Source organism: Cololabis saira, chromosome 4, assembly GCF_033807715.1.
Source record: "Cololabis saira isolate AMF1-May2022 chromosome 4, fColSai1.1, whole genome shotgun sequence".
NCBI classification, from domain to species: Eukaryota; Metazoa; Chordata; class Actinopteri; order Beloniformes; family Belonidae; genus Cololabis; species Cololabis saira.
Genome location: NC_084590.1, coordinates 17,744,904 through 17,764,825, shown reverse-complemented (window position 1 = coordinate 17,764,825; position 19,922 = coordinate 17,744,904). Strand labels below are relative to the sequence as shown.

Below are 19,922 nucleotides of genomic sequence, written 5' to 3'. Positions count from 1 at the left end.
AGTGAATATTAATAACACCAGGAGGCCGCGTTAGTCAACGTACATTTGAGGGGGACTGAAAGAGAGGACGAGACGGGAGAGTAGTAGGCGGGTCGAAGTTTTATGTAGCCTCTGCAGGGCTCATGATTTTCTCTCTTCTCTACCGTAGAGCAAACAAAAAGCCTCAGAGATTGGAAGTAGCCTGGTAAAGAAAATAGACCTCATGGCTTCAGTCATGAGAGCTTATGCTTAGGCGTACGTCCAGGATGCAGAAAACGGAGAGGAAGGGGAAAAGCCAAGTCAAACGCGGAAGTATTAGTGCTCTTAGGTAATATAATGTCATCCTCCAACCCCACTCATTACTTCTATATATTATCCTACATTCCCTCCCCTCGACATAATCACCGCATCTGTTTGTGTCTGTTTATTAACCCTCTGATTAACATTCCTCTGTATCATTAAGCCGTTGCATGTTCACTCAGCAAAGGGCAGGGACTCACTTCCCCACCTTGCAGCCATACCATAACAAAAACCTCCCGCCACTTCACGTGCACGAGCGCTGCTCTGACACTCACACCGATGCAAGTGTGGGCACAAGCAGAACATTCGTCTGGCCACTTAGCTGCTCACAGTAACAAGGGAGGTTGCCTATGCATCATTTTGGCCTCATTGTCGGTCACTTATCCAGATTTTTATAAGTGATGGCTGCCCACACCCCAATGTGCTTTCAATTTGGGTCGCAATTTGAGAATTTGTTCAAATTAGTCTGTCAGGGAGGGAGCGTGGACTGTTTGCTTTATCGCACCCATGTAGGTCGGGTTTGATCCCACATGTGCTGGAAGCAGAGCAGAGCAGCAAACCTCAGACTGCCAGAGACAGCATCTTCCGATGCAAAGGGATGTTAGAGAAGCGTGGAGGGAAAACCGAGGAGACTGGAATGAGAAAACCTAAATGCTGAATTGCATACTGATCTAAAGAAACATTAAAGGAGAGGGTGAATTAAAGAATACATTCCTTACAGACTTGTACAGTAGTCATCTGAAGACAAGACAAAGTTTTGAGCACGAGGAACAGCTAAAGGATGAAATAGAAAAGGAATATTGAACAAATATGCTGAGGGCTAAACAATTTTTTTTTGTGTGGAAACGATTTGAAGCAATTATGATTGAGTGTTGTTGGAGAATAGTAATAGTTCTGCTTCCCAGCTGTCGCCATTGCTTGTGTGTCTGGATGGATTTACAGCGAAGGAGTGGAGAGGGAGAGTGATAAGTTTCGGCTTCTGCGCTGCTGCTGCTGCTCGCCTCAGAGTGGGGGGACAATTTTGAGCCCTCAATAGTTTATACAGACCATAAACATCTGGGCTCGTAGGCTGAGAAGGGAAAAAGGAGGTCTGGAGAGCTCCCTCTCTCCTGTTTCTCCCCTTGCAACATTTTTATTGAGCTCCCTTTGCATTAGTTCTTTCTATTGGCAGATTATCACTGGTGCAGAAGGGCTCAATGACCTGGCCCTGTGCCGCTCACTGTTAGCTGTCTGCTGTTAGCTACCATGACTGCGGATGCTAAATGACTGCTGGGGCTACTCTCTGGAGCTCTGCAGGAATTTATGTGCATATCACATTAGCATAAGTGGAAGTGGATCTTAGGCAGATGTTGTTCGTGTAAACACAGGGCTCAGCTTTAATTGTTGGGTTCTTTTGAGGTGCATTATACATTTTCTTGGGACCTAATTGTTAGCAAAGAATGCTGACTTTGTGTGCCTTTGTAAAATTTGGGTTGCATTAAGTTTTTAGCATTAATTAGAACATTTGTAATCAAAATAATTTCTTCCAGCAGCCCCAGTGCATGGCAAGAAAGATGGGAGGCAAACCAGCTAATAACCTTGAACCTTGCAGTGAGAGGATTTTGGAGGGGAAATGTTGCTTTTGCTGTCTGGGGACTATTAAAGGGAATTAGTAGAAACCTGTTAGCTCCTAATGACTTTTGTCCCAAGATGATGTTCCGATGGTAATAGTCACCTTTAGAATGAAGGCCACTCTCATTATGTCACAAGGAATCGATGAATGGTCTGAAAACTATGAAACTGACGTCAATCCTTCATTCAGGATCTTCACAGTTTTCAGTTTGATCAAACATCAGTAGGAGATTTTTGATTTCTTATTAACATGGAAATCTCCATAGCCTAATCAAAAGCACAAATGAGAAAACATCTCTTAGACTGATGACGTTCTCCCGATTTGTGCACCTCGTTTGGGGTTCGTGACTTGTAGCTGTTCTGGTTTAAGTATATGGCTCAAATTGAGGAGGAATATTACGGTCATGGCAAACTCAACCGTGCTAAGGGTATTGTTGAGGTGCCATGATACTCTAGTATCCTTAGTGGGTGATTATAAGTCACTGAGAGCCACTACCTCAGGATCTTTCCAACACTGGACATGCTGGTGCTGCGAAAAATGTGTAACTTTCCGAGAGGGACAATATGAAAGTCACACCAACTTTATTCAGCGATTATTCAGATGTGTGAAGGTGAGAAAGGAAGCAGAGTTCAATAAACTGTTATAGCTATTGCTGGCACTTTTTTAACAGCTATAAATACCTTCCAAGAAAGTCTTTTTGAAAGTGTGCACCATAATGCAATAAACACTTTTTCTTTCCAACATGTGACTGCACATCACGTACTTTTCTTTTCTTTTCTTTTTCATTTTTTCCAAGAATCTTTTTGGTCAAGGTTAATGAGGTCTCAGTCGTGGCTTCCTGAAAACACTTTTTTCCGTGAAAGAGAGGGAACGTGATATTTGTATGGAGTTTACTCACTTTGTCAGTCCGTTCGTCCACCACAGACTCCGTACCCTACTTTATCATCCTGTCACTTCTGACAGTTTAGGACTTGAAACAATCAGGCAGGTCTTTTGTTGCACTTTACGTAAACACACACTTTGTGAGGAAATAGTGTGAATAAATGTTAAACATAAGTAATTTGAATTTCATACAGTAATTATGCCCAGTCACAAACCAATATCAAGACATCTTTCTGCCTTTTTGTTTTAATCTCAAACACAATGCCGAGTGCCCTGCTGGGCATGAACACATTCATTAGTTATGAATTACAGGTATAATGCTAAAGCAATTATAGCGGTAAGAAAAAGGGATATTCAGTCACTGTATTTCCCTAATTAGCCATTATTTAAATTATCCTGTTAACAGTTTATGGGTTTGATTTGATTGAGTTGGACAGATGTTTTATATTAGTTTTGGTTTCCATCAGTTAGCATGACAGTCTTGAGCAATATGCTCTACAGATTACAGATGGCCACTATTTCACCAAATTGTTATTGAATGATAATTGAAACATTTGTCAATTGCTAGATTGCAAGATGGGGATCTGATTCAAAAATTATATGTTCATTTTTTTTTTATCTGTCACTGACATTGGTCAAAGTAACCATGTCATTTTCAAACATTATGAAAAGCAGTGTTTGACCCATGTAAAGATTATGGTCTTTTACGGTTATCCCGACCATGAAAGTTAATCACTCAAATGAAAAGCACATTAAGTATTTTCTTTTTTAATCCAGACTTTCAGTATTTCTGCTTAAAAGTCCGGCATCTTTCAGAAGTCTGCATTCAGTCACCACTTGGAGATCTGCAGTATCTGATGCTTCTGTATTGACATCATTTGGAAGATTTGCTGCTTCTCTGCAGCAAATCTGGAGCCGGGAAGATTTTAGACGTGTCCCTTAGTGAGGAGCGTTTCAAACCTTTCCACAGTCTCCACCTGTGCATGAAGACTTTAGATCATACAGGAACAAAAACAAGCAAACAAAAAAAAAACAGTAGACCTGAGTTTGTTATTACTGTTATAGAAAAGCCAGATGACGTTAGTGAAAATATTTGACATGACTCTTGGCTCTGTGGCATGCTCTTCCGTAACTAGTGAAGTAATAAAAAAAGCTACTTCACTATGTGATCTTTTTTTCGTTCTTTCTTGGATAAACTAGTGCTGACAAAGTCATTTTAACAGTTAAGATCTTCAACATGGAAAACTCTCAAATTGATTCTTAAAGAGGGAAATGGCAGATATTTTGCATTGAAGTACATAAGAAAGACCTAATCTAAAGTGTGTAAGGTTGGTATAAAGTGAAGGAGTGGGACTGGTCTGTGAAATGTTGCTCTCTGGCATTGATAGGATAGCAGGAGCCCCCCTTTTAGGTGGCTGGGCACTCAAAAATGGGTGAGCCTGAGTATATTGACAAAACTCAGACCACATGTTTGAAGCAATGGTATTATGTGGTTTTTCAGAATAAGCAGCCGGGGCCTGCTGGGGGTCCAAAACAATACTGGAAAAAACCCTGAAAAATATCCAGGAATATTTAAGGAATGTCAAACGGGAGAATGGGGCTTTTAAAAGAGCTATCATTCATACAAAGGAGAAAAAAGAAAATTGTTTGTCAATGTTATGTAATCAAACATACTCTGAGCAGATGTAGCTGGAGAGGGGAAGGGAGAGTGAGGGTCTTAAAAGACTGAACAATGGCCAGTCCTCCCACTGTGCTGTCAGATTACCGAGACATGTTTGTTTTCTGAGAGAGGAAGAAGCCGTCCAAATAAATAGGCAGCACAGCCAAGACTTCCCTCCACCAGGCAGTCAGCTGTGGTCTCTCCCTCTGTGTCATTCACTCTCACTCTCTGCCGTACAGCAGTCCCGAATTTCTCTGTGGGATGGTTTGAGGTTTTCTTTGCAATGCTGCCTGTTTGCCTGTCTGGGTCAGCCCACATATGTGGCACACAGTAGGAAAAGGGTTAACGGGCCCATTCTCCTCCCTCCATTTTCGGTTTGTTCATCGTTCTGTTACACGTTCTCCCTCATTCCAAAGACAGTGCTTTGGTGGCTCATTTGCCCTTCTGTGCTTTTGCACTCTGCGTGTGGAGTTATTTTTGTATGGGGAGCTGCGTTTGATTGCTGTGCAGGGACCCTTCCTCATACAATGGCTCCCCTGTTCTAAGGCCCCCAGCCCTCCAAACTAGACCCAGAGCCTTGGGGGTGTCATGTAGTAGGTAGAGCTCTGAGGGGTGGGGTGTTGGGAGGTTAGAATACATTTGTGCAGCACCCCACTCTTCCACCCCCTAAAAAAAAACAGACCCCTAGTCTACCACCATGAGGCCCCACCATCAGCAGCACGGCCAGTTAGGCAACGATACTGCATGCAAGTCTCAAGAAAATATATCAACCCTTTTCTTTCCATTTGGATTTGAGACTGCCTTTAAAACCGTCCCATTCAGAAAAGGTATCCTCCCGACTCCGCTGTCTCAGTGCTAAATCTCTCTCTACGCTCTCCGTGTAGTAACTGCTCTTGTGTTTTTTCTGTGCATTTTTTGGTCTGTTTTTCCACTCGCTGATTTATGCCTGGGGGCAGCCAAAATTAAGAGAGCATTTTGGTGCCGCCCAGGGTGCCTGTGTAAGTGGAGGAATGCAGCGCTGAGTTCTGCTCCATAAGGTGAAATGAATAGGCGGCCATATGAGGACTCTCGCCTCCCAGGAGTAGCACTTGCAGTGGAAATGCCAAGAGGCTGAAGAGTTTTGCCTTACATTTAAATGACAGACCCTAAGCTGGTTTTTGGTTTATTGGCAGCTGGGTTTACTTGATATGTATACATATTTTTTCTATTATTTTCTAAATCAAATAGCAACACAAATCAAGAAATGAGAAAAGGTTTCACAGAGTTTGATGGTAATGGAAATGAGCACTCTGCTGCCACCTGCTGGCTTCTGACACCTCTGAGCTTCTTTTTTAACACTAAAGTTGATATATTTATTACTCTATTTATTTACATATATTTGCTTTTTGGGGGGCAAATATATCATGATTAACAATTGTGCAGACAAGCTGAAAAAGTAAAGGAAAACTGGTAACAATATTGTAGCCAGAAGGAACTATTTCATGTTAATTACTGGGTGGTTTTATGTACACAATAAAAAGTTTTAATGTTTTTATTATTTGAATTAGTTTCATCCGTAAATCTTTCTAACATTGTGGTCTTTGTATTGTTACAGGTAGCTCATCGTTATCCTACAATACACCATCTCACACAGACCCGTCACCGCGTCTGGCTGCCAAAGAGGGTAGGAACACTTTTTTATGTTTTCTCTTTTTTTTCCAAATGGAAGTGAAACTGTTACTGCTAAAGCCAAAGGATGCAAGAAAGATAAAAAAACAACCACAAAAAAACTTAGATAGTGAAACAGTTTCCAGAGCGCCGCAGACACAGACCACTCACCGGGCCGAAGCGTGTGCAGTCACACACTGCAGCTGACAACGCTCTGGGCAGGTGCAGCTTTTGTGTTGTTAAAGTGAAATGAGTCAAGCTGCTGCAGCAGATTGTGCTATTCAGGACTGCTACCTGAGTAGTGTGACAACACAGAGGAGCTCATAGAAAAGAGGCGTATATTAACAACTAGACAGAATCAGGCTGATGAGGTTTTTTCATCTTCATCGCGGCAGGCAGGGGGATGAACAAATGTGATTAAGGGAAACAAGTCGTGTGAATGAGGCACCGCAGACAGGTGCTGCAGCAACAATGTGTTCTGTTAATGTGGATGAAGAGGCTGAATGGCTGCCTCAGACCAGACTGGAGTCTGTACACAGTGAATCAGCGGCAGAGCGGGCAGGAGGTTAAAAGGAGGTTAGATTTACAGCAAGTGCTGGTCTTGTCGATATTTGTGTGTTGGAGTATTATGCGTTTGGACCTTTACTAACTTCTGTCACTACACAGTGTAAGGGTGCTACGAAAGCTGACAAAAATAATATTCGTAAAGGGATGTCTCTGTTTTTTTTTTTTTTTTGAAGGGGCATACCTTGAAGTACTTATTAATAGTTAGCATCTTACCTGCAGCAGACAGAGCCACAGCGGTCTGATAGGAAGCTTGTTGGCAGCTCAAACCTCAGAAATGTGATACAGGTTGTCAATACATGCTGTATTAGACAGGCTTATAAATAAACCACTTCACTTGTGCATCAACACTGGAAAACGGGCCCATTTCGCTGCACGGACCAAGCTATGTGGATCGTAGACAGTGGATGGATGTTATGCTATATACGAGTAAATAACTGTCTGATGCAAAAATGATGCAGTGTAACTGTGTCTTATGCAACAATTCCTTGAAAGTCTATTGCAAAAAATAGAAAAAACAAATCTATGTGAATTACTGAAGTCCTTTCATCTAACTCAGATACGTTTTTGCTATTAATCCCATTTTTTATAAATTTAATCTTAAAAGATGAACTTAAATATTACTTTATTTTAAACGTCCCCATCTAACTGGGATATTATGACAATGCTTTGTACAGTAGATGAAAGCTCAAGGAGGGAATGTCTTTCCAAATTCCTGTAGCAATGAGCTTCTTACTGGTCTTATTATAATGTTACGTCTTTGGTAGCTGTTTTGAAATGTTTCATTTATTTACTATTTGCTGAAAAACATTTTTGAATCAGCATTTTCTGTAGCCGTCAAAGGAAACCCGTCGGAGCGACGTTACATTTCCAAGGGGAGTGCTCGCGGAAGCTCAGGATGACTGTCCCTTTCCTCCTGATACCTTTTCACTCTAAAAACATGACTTTGTGCTGACACAACTTAAATTGGCGAAGGCTGCATATCTGTAAAAAGAAAGAGAGAAGCATCCTTTACATCAGCTATATGGTGTCACCACCAGAGACAAGAGAAAGGACTGCAATAACAGTGATAGCCTTGCTCAACAGGATGAGGGCCCTATCAAGGCAGCAGCAGAGGAAATACTAGGTCTGATAAGTGTTAGAGAATGCCCTCTTCCTCTCCGTGTCATATCTCCAATGGTGGTGAGAGTTACCAGGCCACGTACTTGTTCTCGCCCAACTTCAAACTAATAGACCAACGGACAGGCCACATTAGATTCTGCTCTGTCACCCCCGACCTTGGTCTTCCTGGTTCTCAGCACCAGGTGTTTGGACTGGCAGGAATTGCGGGTCACTCCCTTCGAGAGCATTTCCCTTTCACAAGAGGTGATTTCTATAATGGGCTCCTGTAACACTGCCTCTGCCTCTAGTTGTGCGCTGTGGTCGCAGACGGCTGTGGAAGAGGGGCTCATATCCCCAACATGCACATTTTAGCAGATTTAGGAAATATAATTATGTTATCAGCTTCGTGTCCATCCACTTTGAAGCTAATTACGTTGAAAATCGCCAACTTATACACCGCGTTAAACATCACAAGATGTTAGCTTTACCCGAAACTCAGTGAAAGGGTAAAACAAGACGGAGAATAAAAAAATGTCAGGATTGTGACTCGACAATAAAAGATGTCTTGCTTCAGGAAAAGCCTTTTACCAGCTTTTGCGTAGATCAGCACTGCCAGATGTTCAAGTTCATATTGCCTTTTGAGAACAGTCAAATACCATACAACCTCTTTGGGGTAGAGTAAGCACAAGCATGCGGCAGCAGACAACCCCTAATCTGCTCCAGACTCTGTGGTGTAAAATGCAATGTTATGAATAAAAGAGAGCATATAAAACACGGAATGCAGCAGCTCCGAACGGGTGTGTGTGCGCAGATGTGTGTGGCTCCCTGTGTGTATCTAAGGTCTCTGACTACTATCCTGTGGACGCTCGTGTGTTTGTGTGGGTGTGTATCTGCATGCCTCGGTATAGCGTGCCTTACAGTAAGCATTTATATTTCTTTTAAGTGTTTTGTGCTCTTCGTGAGTCACTGCCAGACATCTTAGCACCGAAGGGTCACTTTTCCAGCTCCTTCGCTGAAACCCACGTGTAGTTTATGTTCTCTTTTTTTTGGGGGGGGGGGGTTTAAAATTCACTACACGGACATCGAGACACACTTTTATACTCGAGGAACGGGGATAGACGATGAGTCACCTTTGTGAATTCATGTATTTAGCAGAAGTCAAAAGCAAAGCGGCTTAGCATACATCAGCGTGTGCATATGTTTGTGTACGTCTGTTGTTTTTTTTAGCACTGCAAATAGACTTAAACGAAAAAAAAAGAGGAAAGATACAAGTTAAAAGTTTTATTTTTTCAGATGGATGTCTGTTCTGGTGCACCCTCTGTCTCCTTGTTCTGTCCAAGTCCTGCTCTCTGCCATCATTCTCCTCCTCTTGTGGCTCCGTCCTCTCACAGATGGCTTTTAAAGCACCTGTATTATGGGTATTAAAAAAGTTTACCCTGTCTGGGTCTCTCTTCTCAGCCCAGACTCTGGCTTAAAAACAGTCCGCTGCTGGACTGTGTCCATCTGCTCTTTTTCTCTATCTAACCCTTTCTGCTTGGCTGCTCAGTCCGTCCTTCCCTTCTCCCTCTCCATCTCCCCTCTATCTTTCTCCTCTTCTCCATGTGTCTCTCTGCCCTTTCTCCTCCCCTCTGTCTAGTGCTCAGATCTTGTTTTGACTAACCGGTCCTGCAGTCAACGTCTCTCAGGAGCACGCACCACACCCCAGACCAGAGTGGAAACTGGCTGAAGTCGCAGTCAAAGCGAAGCCTGGAAAAATGAAGGCAGGAGGAGGGGGGTGCTGGGTGGCGATGCGGCGGCTCCCTCGTCTCCCTGCGCAGTTGCCTTTGGCTGTGTACCCCCAACCACTTGGGTCTTATACAGCATGCATCTTTTTTCTTCTGCACTTTTACTTCCACTTTCACTCTGCCAATTAGCCATAAAATGAAGGTGAAAAGCTTCAATTGTGTACGCATGTTGAGGTTATTGGCCATATGTCTTCATTCTTGTTTGTATTGAATAAAAATAAACATTTTGGAGGCTGCTGTCTTGCAGGCATCGAGTAGCTGGGCATCTCATCCTGCCCATACCAGACAGTAGCTGAGTTTGCTGCCATTGTTTTCTTTTCAAATTCCAAAGTTGTGTTTTGCCTGACTCAGTGTTTTCTTTTTTCATTACTTTTCTCTCTTGGCTTTTTTTCCTCCTTTTTTCGTCTTTCATGCCTTACCATGCACTCACTTTGTCTATTCTATATCTGTCTGCCTCTCACTGTTTGTGAGTTTTTTTCACCTTCTCTCTCTCTCTCTCTCTCCCATCTCTCCTTCGCCCGACTCTCTCTCCCACCATCCCCTCACCCTCTCTCTGCACGTATGGAGGTGTTTTTTTTTTAAGGTGAGGGCCAGGGGGTAGGGGTGCTGGGTTGGTGGGGGAGTGATTGGTGGGAAGGCCTGGCAGTGAGTAGAGAGGAAAAAAGGGCCAGGAAAACAAAGAGAGGTTGTCTGCAGGCGAAGCAGGCAGGAAACGCAAGTCTCCCAGGACTCTCCCCCAGTCGCTGCTCCTTGGCTATCCTGCCGGTCCACACCAGATTGAACCTGACAGCCCCTCCGAGCCACATCAGCCTGCTTGCTATGCGTCCCCTTTCCCTCTCTTTTTGTGTTTCTTTATATTACCTTCCCATTTTTTTATTTGTTTAATCACGTTCCAATTAGGTTTTTTTTTTTTTGTCAAAGCAATCTCATCATCTTCATTTTACTTTACACACGTGTTATCACTTGAAAACGAACTTCCACTTTTGTTTTCGTTCAGTGATTTTTCTTTATACAGTTACGGATGACAGGAACAATCTCTCCTGTTGGCAGAAACCGTAGGCGCCCCCCCCCCCCCCCCCCCCCCCCCCCTTTGCCGAAGCGCTGAGGCACTGAAGGCTGAAAAGTGTTGAAACTGGTGGAGAGACCGAGAGGTCTCTGAACAGCAGGGAGCTTTCCCCAGTGGAAGCCATGCTGCCGGGGAAAACCAGACAACAAAACCTCTTTTGAAAAGGCCAAGACAAATATTTGTATTTGAAGGGAACAGCTTTAACATCATAAAGGCAAATTCCGATGTCACTTTTATGAAGATGGAAAAAGGAGTTTGAATTTTAAATATAGTTTGTTGCTTATTTTGAGGCTTTAAAAAGACGTCACGACGCTCTGGTCCACAGGAGGGCAGTATTGCACAAGAGTCAGAAATGTCTCACAGCTCAAGAGGATGATACATTTGAAGTTCCCCGTGTGACCAAGAGAGGTCACGTGGGTCAAGATGGTCAAGATGTGCATGTTGAAGTGAGGACAATTATCTTGTGTTTTAAAACTCAGAAGAAAAGCCTGGCACACTTGTTTTAATTAATTGTGCAAATGTACATACAAAAATGGCTTCATTTTATACATAAATTAGCAAAAATCAGGTCTACAAAGTTTTGCTGATTACAGGAAATTACCTTCCAGGTTTTATTTATCTATTTTTTTGTCACTGATCTGAATCTCATCAGGGTGAGATGTATTCTGCTGTTGTAGATGAAATGGGCAGGTGAGACTTATTTAGCAAACATCTGCTCCAATTATCTGTTCAGACTCGCCATTACCGTTGCATCTGAAAACAAAATGTTGTGAACCCCATTTTTCTTCGCACTTAGCACAGAGAGGTAGATTTTGAACTGCCCAGTTACCATCTTATAGCTGAAAGGAGCTCCTAACGGATGAGATTAGTTTGAGGCAGTCTACATGACTTCTATATCAATTCATTCATGCAACCTACAGTATTCACCAATCACTGAAGACGTTGTCCATTAACTAATGGAGGATGATGTGATGCGTATGGACATAGGACAACAGGAAATGTAATTCCTAAAAACAAAATCCTCAGTGAAAACTTTTGCACTGAATATTGAGAAAACGACCTTAACCCCTGATTTAGAATATAATAACAAACTGCGGAGACTTACTGATAATTATCGTGCTTCTCAAAACTCCAGCCTGCACTGATGGGAAGCCGGATCGCCTCTTGACCTTCTAACAGTTTGCTGATCCCATCAACAACTCCTGTCATCCCCATTACACTCGCTACCCTCTCTATCTGCTGTCCTCTGGGACAGAAAACACACTGCTGACAGAAAGATTAGCAGATGATCATAACTCTCTGAATTTTATGCTGGGCACAACACGGGCTGAAACAGATGTGGCTACAATACGCAGCATTTTCGCTCTGTTCTGGGAATTGTATGAATTGTTTTAGCCCTTGATAACACAAACCCATCAAAGGTGCTTGGCCAGGTGCACTGAGAGTATACCAGGCTGTTTTTGAGACAATGCCAGGAGAACAGTGTAGCCTCGGTTGCATGCGCTTGTGTCATAGTGATTGATTGTGATAGCAGAATCCGTCCAGCTTCACACCGCAGCAGGTAGGACTTATCCAAAGAGGGCCGTTTTGGCCGTCTATCAAGGTTTTCATGAAAGCAGACTGCGTGAGAACACGTGATGCCAGTGGTTATTATGTGCATGAATTGAATGTGTGTGTGTGTGTGTGTGTGTGTGTGTGTGTGGCTGACATTCGTTAATTTGCATCATTCTTTTTATTTGTGGTCAGGGTGTTGCAAGCTGCTCAACCAACTGCACTCTTTGTCAAAGATTGTGCCATCTACATTTTAGCAAGCCAAACTAAACCACATGGCCATGTCCAGATATCCTGTGAAGAATATGTTTAACCAGTTTCTGACTGATTTATGAGCACCACTTGACTCTGGCCCCAGTTGCATCCTCATGATAAGCTGACATTCAGCAAAATAAGATATGGACATCAATCTTGTGGCACATGAGAGAGTTTTTTTTTAAATTGTCATTTAACAAAACATGCAGCAGTTTGACTGTTTCACTTTGTGTATATAGTATATATATATATATATATATATATATATATATATATATATATATATATATATATATATATATATATATATATATATATATATATATATATGGAGGATAGATAGTATAGATATATAGATAAAATCAAACATTAAATCTCTCCACTTTTTCTCAGATCCTTCATATGATGCTGTACGGCGGACAGGTTGGTCCAACAACATGCACAGTGGCAAAGGTGAGAACACAAATGATGAATAGACCATTTACATTTTGTTACAATACTGCTGAGTGAGTCGCTGCAATGCAAGACTTCGCATTTCACCTGGCACAGAGTGCCTTATCTCTGAGTATGTTGTTAAAAAGAAATTGGCAAATTCTACCGTCCAAAGTCTGCAGTTCCCCAGTCTAGACATGTGGGATAGACTCCTTATGATTACACAGGCAAAAGAAGCCAGTCCGGCCAACAGCCACTGCATTATTTACTTTGGGCCGCTGCTGACATGCCTTCAAGATGTGTAGTTTGGTTATCTACGGCCACCCCACTGATGTTTTCTCTCAATCTTTTTTATGTCTCTCGTTCCTCGCTTGTCCTCTTTTGATTGCCTTTCCCTCTGTGCAGGCTCACCAGTAGTTACTCAGAATGTGACCAAGTCTACCGAGCAGCCCAGAGCGCAGCCAGGTAACTGCTTAGTTGGCATCTTTTGTGGCCTAAGCGCCATGAGCACAGACTCAGAATGTATTTGTCAGTAAGGATATCAACTTTCTTTAGTATCAGATGTCTTGGCCAGATGTTTTTCTGTCTTTCTCTTCCTTTCTTTATGTTGATAGTAAAGACAGTCAAGCACAATTACACTGGGTTTACGATAAAATCCTGGCTGGTCACAATGACTGTGACGGTCATCTCAGGATGCAATACAGATGCATTCATAGGACATGGTAATGTATTATGGAGGTTATAAAAAACCTCCTTTTGACTGTTTATAGTCAAACATGATGCTACGTAGTTCTCTGTGTAGTAGAAGTACTGCTCTCTCTGTAGCATGACTGTATAAAGTATTATAAATGCTTCATTTACACTGTACAACAGAAGTAATGACCCATCTGTGTTAGCTGTTAAACGGCTCACAATTGCATCACCTCTTAGGAACTGTATCCCATCTGAGCTATAAAGCTCTGTATTTGTTTTCATGAAGCATTTCAAGACTTACAGTGTAGTGTTTAACGGTCCTGGGAATCCAGCCTTCACCGTTGAAACGAGGTGCAAAGGAAGTCATCTTTTGCTTGCTGAAATATTCACTTTTAAAGGGGTGGGGGTGAATAAAAAAAAGTAAATTACCTTTTTCTGAGATTGAGAGCGTGTATTTGGTTGTGTGAAGTGACGGCCAACTCGAAAGCTGCAACACAGCACAATCCTGTCACGTTGTCTGGTGGGCAAATAGTTGATGAGAGGCTGAAACTTGTGGTTTCTGTGACATCAAAAAGCCAGATCAGGTTACAATGATCCAGCTGCCCCACTTCACATCTCGCTGCATTTGCTGTAGCTCCGACATGAGTACCACAAAGCTGTGACACCAGTTTTAAAGAGGTACACGTCCCTGAAGAAGGGAAGTGGAAACTCCACCCCGAGAAATGAAAGTTTTGAACATAGTTTTAAAGAAAGGGGCCTGCTTGAACTGTATCTCTGTGGTATTTGTACTAAAGTCTGTCTCAGACGTTTCATAACTTTTGATGAAATGTCAAATATTTCTTTAATGGAAGATTGCAGGTACTTTCAGTATTCGGCCCTTGAGATTTGCTGATATGTGCATCAGGGTTTGTACTTGTCTGTAATCTTTTCTGCAAAGAGTATCAGGATTAAAAAGAAAAACAAACTGTGTGGAATAAGAAGTGCATAGTCTTTTGACAAAATCTTCCCCGGTCTATATCCAAAAACTAAAGTGGACCATGGAGTCTTGTGAAAAGAGAGATCTGACTCCCAGTAATTGCAGGAGTGATGACAAGCATTCATAACGGCTGTTATAGGAATAACTGTTTTCGTTCTATCCTTTTTTATTTTCTTTCTGGGAAATAGGTTGCTTATTTATTTATTTAGCAAGATTTACAAGATCTCTTCTTCCAGGAAGTCCTGGCCAAGATAGCACACATACGTTTCATATATTAGAAAAATAGAACATAGATGAAGACATAAAATACATAAGATCAACAGTAAAGGGCAATCTTAAATGAACATTAATTGGAAAAGCAGCTACATGTTTCCCTCAGGGCTGATTTTAAACACATTCACAGTAGGGAGGGCCTGTAGTCTAATTTTATCTTGCAACTCATTCCATAATAAAGTGGCATAAAAGGAAAATGAGGTTTGACAAACATCTGACTGCTGTTGTGAGACTCTTTTCTTAAAAACAGTAACAGAGTGAGTGCAGAGTACTTAAGTTTGTGTTAGTTTCTCAGAGCATCTCATCTCTCTCACATCTCTACGATAAGTTGAATTGTTTTTATTTTTCCTCAGGAACTTTATTTTATAAAAGATGTGCAAAACACGATGACTCAAACATCATGACACCTTAAATATTCAACTTTTTTTTTTTATTGTTTTGACCGCTTTCTATTTCTAGTTCTATTCGCTTAAAAAAACATGACATTGTGAGAGCTTCATGAATCACTGGTAACGAAGTGCACTGTGAGCTGACAGTCATCCATGTTAATAAGTGCATGAATGTGTTGTTCTGTGTTACCATAGCAACCAGCATGCAGACTAACGAAGCTCTTTCTCCAACAGATCCTTACCAGATTCTGGGCCCCACCAGCAGTCGCCTAGCCAACCCGGGTGAGATAATCAACATGCTCAAGTCTTTTTAAGGCTTCGGTTTAGACATTACAGATAGCAGTGAATAATTATGCTCTTACTTAAAAGATTCATCTGTGTCTGACAAAGATTTGCATGTGTGTGCACCCTCAGGTTCAGGTCAGATCCAGCTGTGGCAGTTCCTCCTGGAGCTTTTGTCTGACAGTGCCAACGCAGGCTGCATCACCTGGGAGGGAACCAACGGCGAGTTTAAGATGACAGATCCAGACGAGGTAGCACGGCGTTGGGGCGAGCGTAAAAGCAAGCCCAACATGAACTACGACAAGCTGAGCCGTGCGCTGCGCTACTACTATGACAAAAATATCATGACCAAGGTGCACGGCAAACGCTACGCCTACAAGTTTGACTTCCACGGCATTGCTCAGGCTCTGCAGCCGCACCCCACTGAGTCCTCTATGTATAAGTACCCCTCGGACCTAGCCTACGTGCCTTCCTACCATGCTCACCAGCAGAAGGTCAACTTTGTGTCCCCGCACCCTCCATCCATGCCTGTCACCTCCTCCAATTTCTTTGGACCCACTGCTCAGTACTGGAGCTCGCCTACTGCAGGCATCTACCCCAACCCCAATGTTCCTCGCCATCCTAACACTCATGTCCCCTCCCACCTGGGTAGTTATTATTAAAACAAGCCCCCTGACCAGTCACCAGTCTTGAAAATCTCTCCCCATTTGCTGGCCTGCACTCCTGGTAAAGCCAAACCAATGAAGACTGAGTTGAAGGAGACATTTAGTATTCCTGAATGAAGGATGATTAAATTGAAGTTATTTTTTTGTTGTGTGTAACATTTCTATAAACAACTGGATGCCTTGGTCCAAAATGGAATACTACTTACCTTTACAAGACTAGCAACTGTTTGTTTTATGGATGTGCGTCTATGTTTCCTGTGCCTTTCTCTCCCATCGCGCTGAAAGCTTCATCTACAAGCCAGTAGGTGTCCCTTTTACACAATTGCCCAAATAAATCCTAAAAGGCACGAGACAAACCTGAGCCTGTCTGCCTCCTCGCTCCGACTACAGTTCCAGACATGGGCCTATTTTACTCATAGGTCTCAATCTACATCTTTTGCAGTACATTGTGTACATTGTGCTTGAAAGCATCCGTCTTCGCCGCTTGTCTACCGCCCCGGGTGGAAGAAACTCGGGGTTTTTCTTCCACTGCCTCTGTCTGCTTGTCTGTTTGTGTGTGTGCAGAGAGCCCTCTGGAATTCGGCAGACATAGAAGAGCCCGAACTTTTCTCAGCACTGAATGAAATTTGGCAACTGGAATGTGCCGTTCAATATTACCATTTAATTTATCCTCCAAACTGGAAGGCTAGGGAAGAGTTTGATGCCGTAGAAGGAAGCGCTGTATGTTTTGCTGACCTGGGTCAACTCAGTTGCTCAAAAAATGTTTTTCTGTGTATATTTTGCGGAGCTGATGGTGATGACGGGTGACGTGTGCAGTAGGGTTGAGTCGATTGCGCTGCGGAAGCAACAGCCGAGATATAATTGTCGTTAATTGCAGCAATAATTCGGCCCAGGTCGGATGTGTTTACCGGGCCACACACCAGGCGGCTGCCGTGTTGTTGCATCTCAGCCACACCATTTCCAGATGTTTCCATCGCTCGAGTGTGTCAGTATTAATGTGAATGTCTTCTGCTTTGTGAAACACATGCAAAAGGGATAGAATTTAGCAAAATCAAAATTTGTCAGATGTAATTTTTTTTGTAAAAAAAAAAAAGAAAGAAAGTGACGCATGTACAAATTCCTTCACACTTTAGTTCATGATTCTAAAACATGAAAGTGCCTTTTTGCATATGTGAAATTGTTGAAGTGTTGATATTACCTGCCGTTGTGTAGTTGACGTTGTTTTTTCTATCCAAAGTGCCTCGAGTGTTCATTTAGTTTTGAAATGTTCTAAGAATAAAAGACCTGACCCTAACGGAGTTAGTGCCACGCTTAAACTGCTGATTTATCAAAGGATTTATCATATCTTGTCAACCATTTATAGATGAGACTGTCCTAAATCTTAAATGCAATAAATAATCTCACAACAAATCTGACAATTTTTGATTTTGAAACCGCTCTGACAGTAGTAACTGCCATGGTCTCTCTTTGCTCTTTATAGGCCAGTCAGGACCATACAGGTCAGTACCAAGAAGTGGCTTAGCTGTAAGTCGCCTTACCAGACAGTCATGTTTTATTTTATTTTATTTTTGTTTTTTTTAGCAGGGCTGGATCCTAGTATGAGAGCGGCATGTTTGCTTGAATGTTAGTTTCTCACTGATCTTATAGCCCAGCAAAATGCACATGAATCTCAAGTTAGGATTTCATCACCATTTTGTAACAGCGTGTCAAGCATATCCGTTGTAATGTGTTCAAAGCTGTTAATATGAAAAGTATTCCTTTCGAGAAACTGAAAAATGGACACTTGAAAAATAAATTACTTTGAACGAGCGTATCAGAGAACAAAACCAATGAAGTATGACGAGTTGAAACAAAGAAATCCTCAGATTCGCAAACGCTGTGCGTTTGTCAGACCTATTTTGTATTATTTTATAAACATCAGTCAACTAGGCATTAAAGCAACTTACTGTATAAATTATGCAGAGTTATTTTCATATGTGACACAGTATTAAAAAGTCATGAGATAATACGAGTTGACCTCGGTCAAAAATGCAAACCTTATAAGTCCATTTCTGCTTAGTAGATTGTTGAGCTTTTTAAGCGTTTTTATATCTGTACATTTGGGCAATGCAGTTTAACATTTTTTTTTGTTTTCTCATTGTTGTTATTACTTCTGAAGATTCGGTTGTAACATCCTAAGTGCTTGTAAGTGTTAAATATATTTTCCTGTATTCCCAAAACCACCAATGCCTGCTTGAATCCAATAAGACGGGGATTCCTCTACTCTCTATGCAACATGTGATAACGGTGGATCAGGTCCATTGCCGCACACTTTTCACACCTGGAATTCATAGCTAGCCCCCTGCTTTAGGGGTTTTCAGGTATTTCTTTGCTAAATAATGCATACAGTATTAACAGCTTCTGTTGAAGATGTATAGCTTTAAAAGAACAAAGTAAAAGGGAACATGTCATGTGTAGCATAAAGGAATTATTCTATTGTACCCTTAACATTCATGTTTCATATGCATCATCAATGAAAAGGGATCTGTGCTACTTCGTATATGCATTGTATTTTGGGTATCAAATATATATAAATATATATAAATATATATATATATTTGTGTGTATAACTTTTACAATTAAGCAGTGTATTATTAATATTGTCATTCCTGCAATGTATGAAGTAAAACCTTTTGAAAAAGGGCTTTTGTATAGGAAAATGTGACCAAAATAAATGTTTTTACCTCTCTAGTTTTTCTTTTCCTGCCTTTGGCTTCACCTGAACATTGCAACAGATTGAATCACAAGAACAAACGCAACCAGATATGTGACAGTGCAGCAGTGCTGGCTTAATAGTGATTTGCATGTTTTTAAAAAGGTCCTATTTCTGCTATTGTAAGGTTGAAAAATAAGATGTCTCAAATTCGTGACAACTCATCACACAGTTTCTGTTATTATTACGGTCTATTCTTCCTGAGCCTTATTTGTTCATGTAGGGCAGAATACTGTGATGCATTTAGTACACATTAAAATCTATTTGATATACCTGCAGACAGAGAGCAGCTGATCTGCTGTGTTCTCTGTTTGCAGCTGCAGACCATGACCAACTCCGGCAAAATGTTCCTTTAATATTTCTTAGCTGCAGCTGCTGTGTCCCTTTTTAGTCTGGGTTCTAATGTGTGTTAGTGCTTGAGTCCAATTAGGGGATTATATCCCCAGCTACTAATAAATGCAGCCGATCTGAAAGAAGTTCAGCTGTCACTCAAGTCATATTTTGTTCTTACGAACTTTATTTAAAGTCATAATCAGTTCAAAGGTTGTAGTGTGCACTGTTGCTGAACTGTAAAATGGCATATTCATGTTATGCTAATTTATGTTTAAAAATAATCTATCTGCCTTGTTGTTTTAATACAAACTAATTAAGGTCAAAGGCTTCCTGCACCTCATAGACAAAGAGGTTTTTTTTAATGTTATATAGTTGACATGGCTTTCTTTTCTCGGTGACAGCTTTCTGCCCTGCAGATCACAGAGTGCAGATTTTGTTTTTGTTTTTTTCCTGGGACGACAACAATAAACTGTGTTTACAGCCTTGTCAGTTTGGGATCAGCATAAAAGGCCACAATATGTGAGTGGAGCAAAGTGCCTCTCTAAGAAGTACAAACTGACACAACAAAGACACAGAAGGCTCTGCAATCCCTGTATTAAAATGAACTTTCATTCCTGCCAGTCTGATATGAGATTTAAGACGGTTGTGGAAATGCTACAATCACACAGATTTCTTTTAACCCAATTTCTGGATAAAATTATGTACATTTTGATATATTACCTATCC

The 19,922-nt window shown here is 41.5% G+C and overlaps 1 protein-coding gene across 9 annotated transcripts in view; it reads left to right on the top strand.

Annotated features, from left to right (window-relative positions):
- Positions 1-18,841, top strand: part of fli1 (Fli-1 proto-oncogene, ETS transcription factor) — a 33,666-nt gene extending 14,825 nt beyond the window's left edge. For all 9 annotated transcript variants that reach the window (XM_061719040.1, XM_061719037.1, XM_061719039.1 and 6 more), the window contains 5 exons: positions 6,028-6,096; positions 12,795-12,854; positions 13,239-13,298; positions 15,399-15,446; positions 15,579-18,841. In XM_061719040.1, the coding sequence (XP_061575024.1) occupies positions 6,028-6,096; positions 12,795-12,854; positions 13,239-13,298; positions 15,399-15,446; positions 15,579-16,108 (767 nt within the window). In that variant the 3' untranslated portion in view covers positions 16,109-18,841. The remainder of the gene's footprint in view (positions 1-6,027; positions 6,097-12,794; positions 12,855-13,238; positions 13,299-15,398; positions 15,447-15,578) is intronic.
- The last annotated feature ends 1,081 nt before the right edge of the window (positions 18,842-19,922 follow it).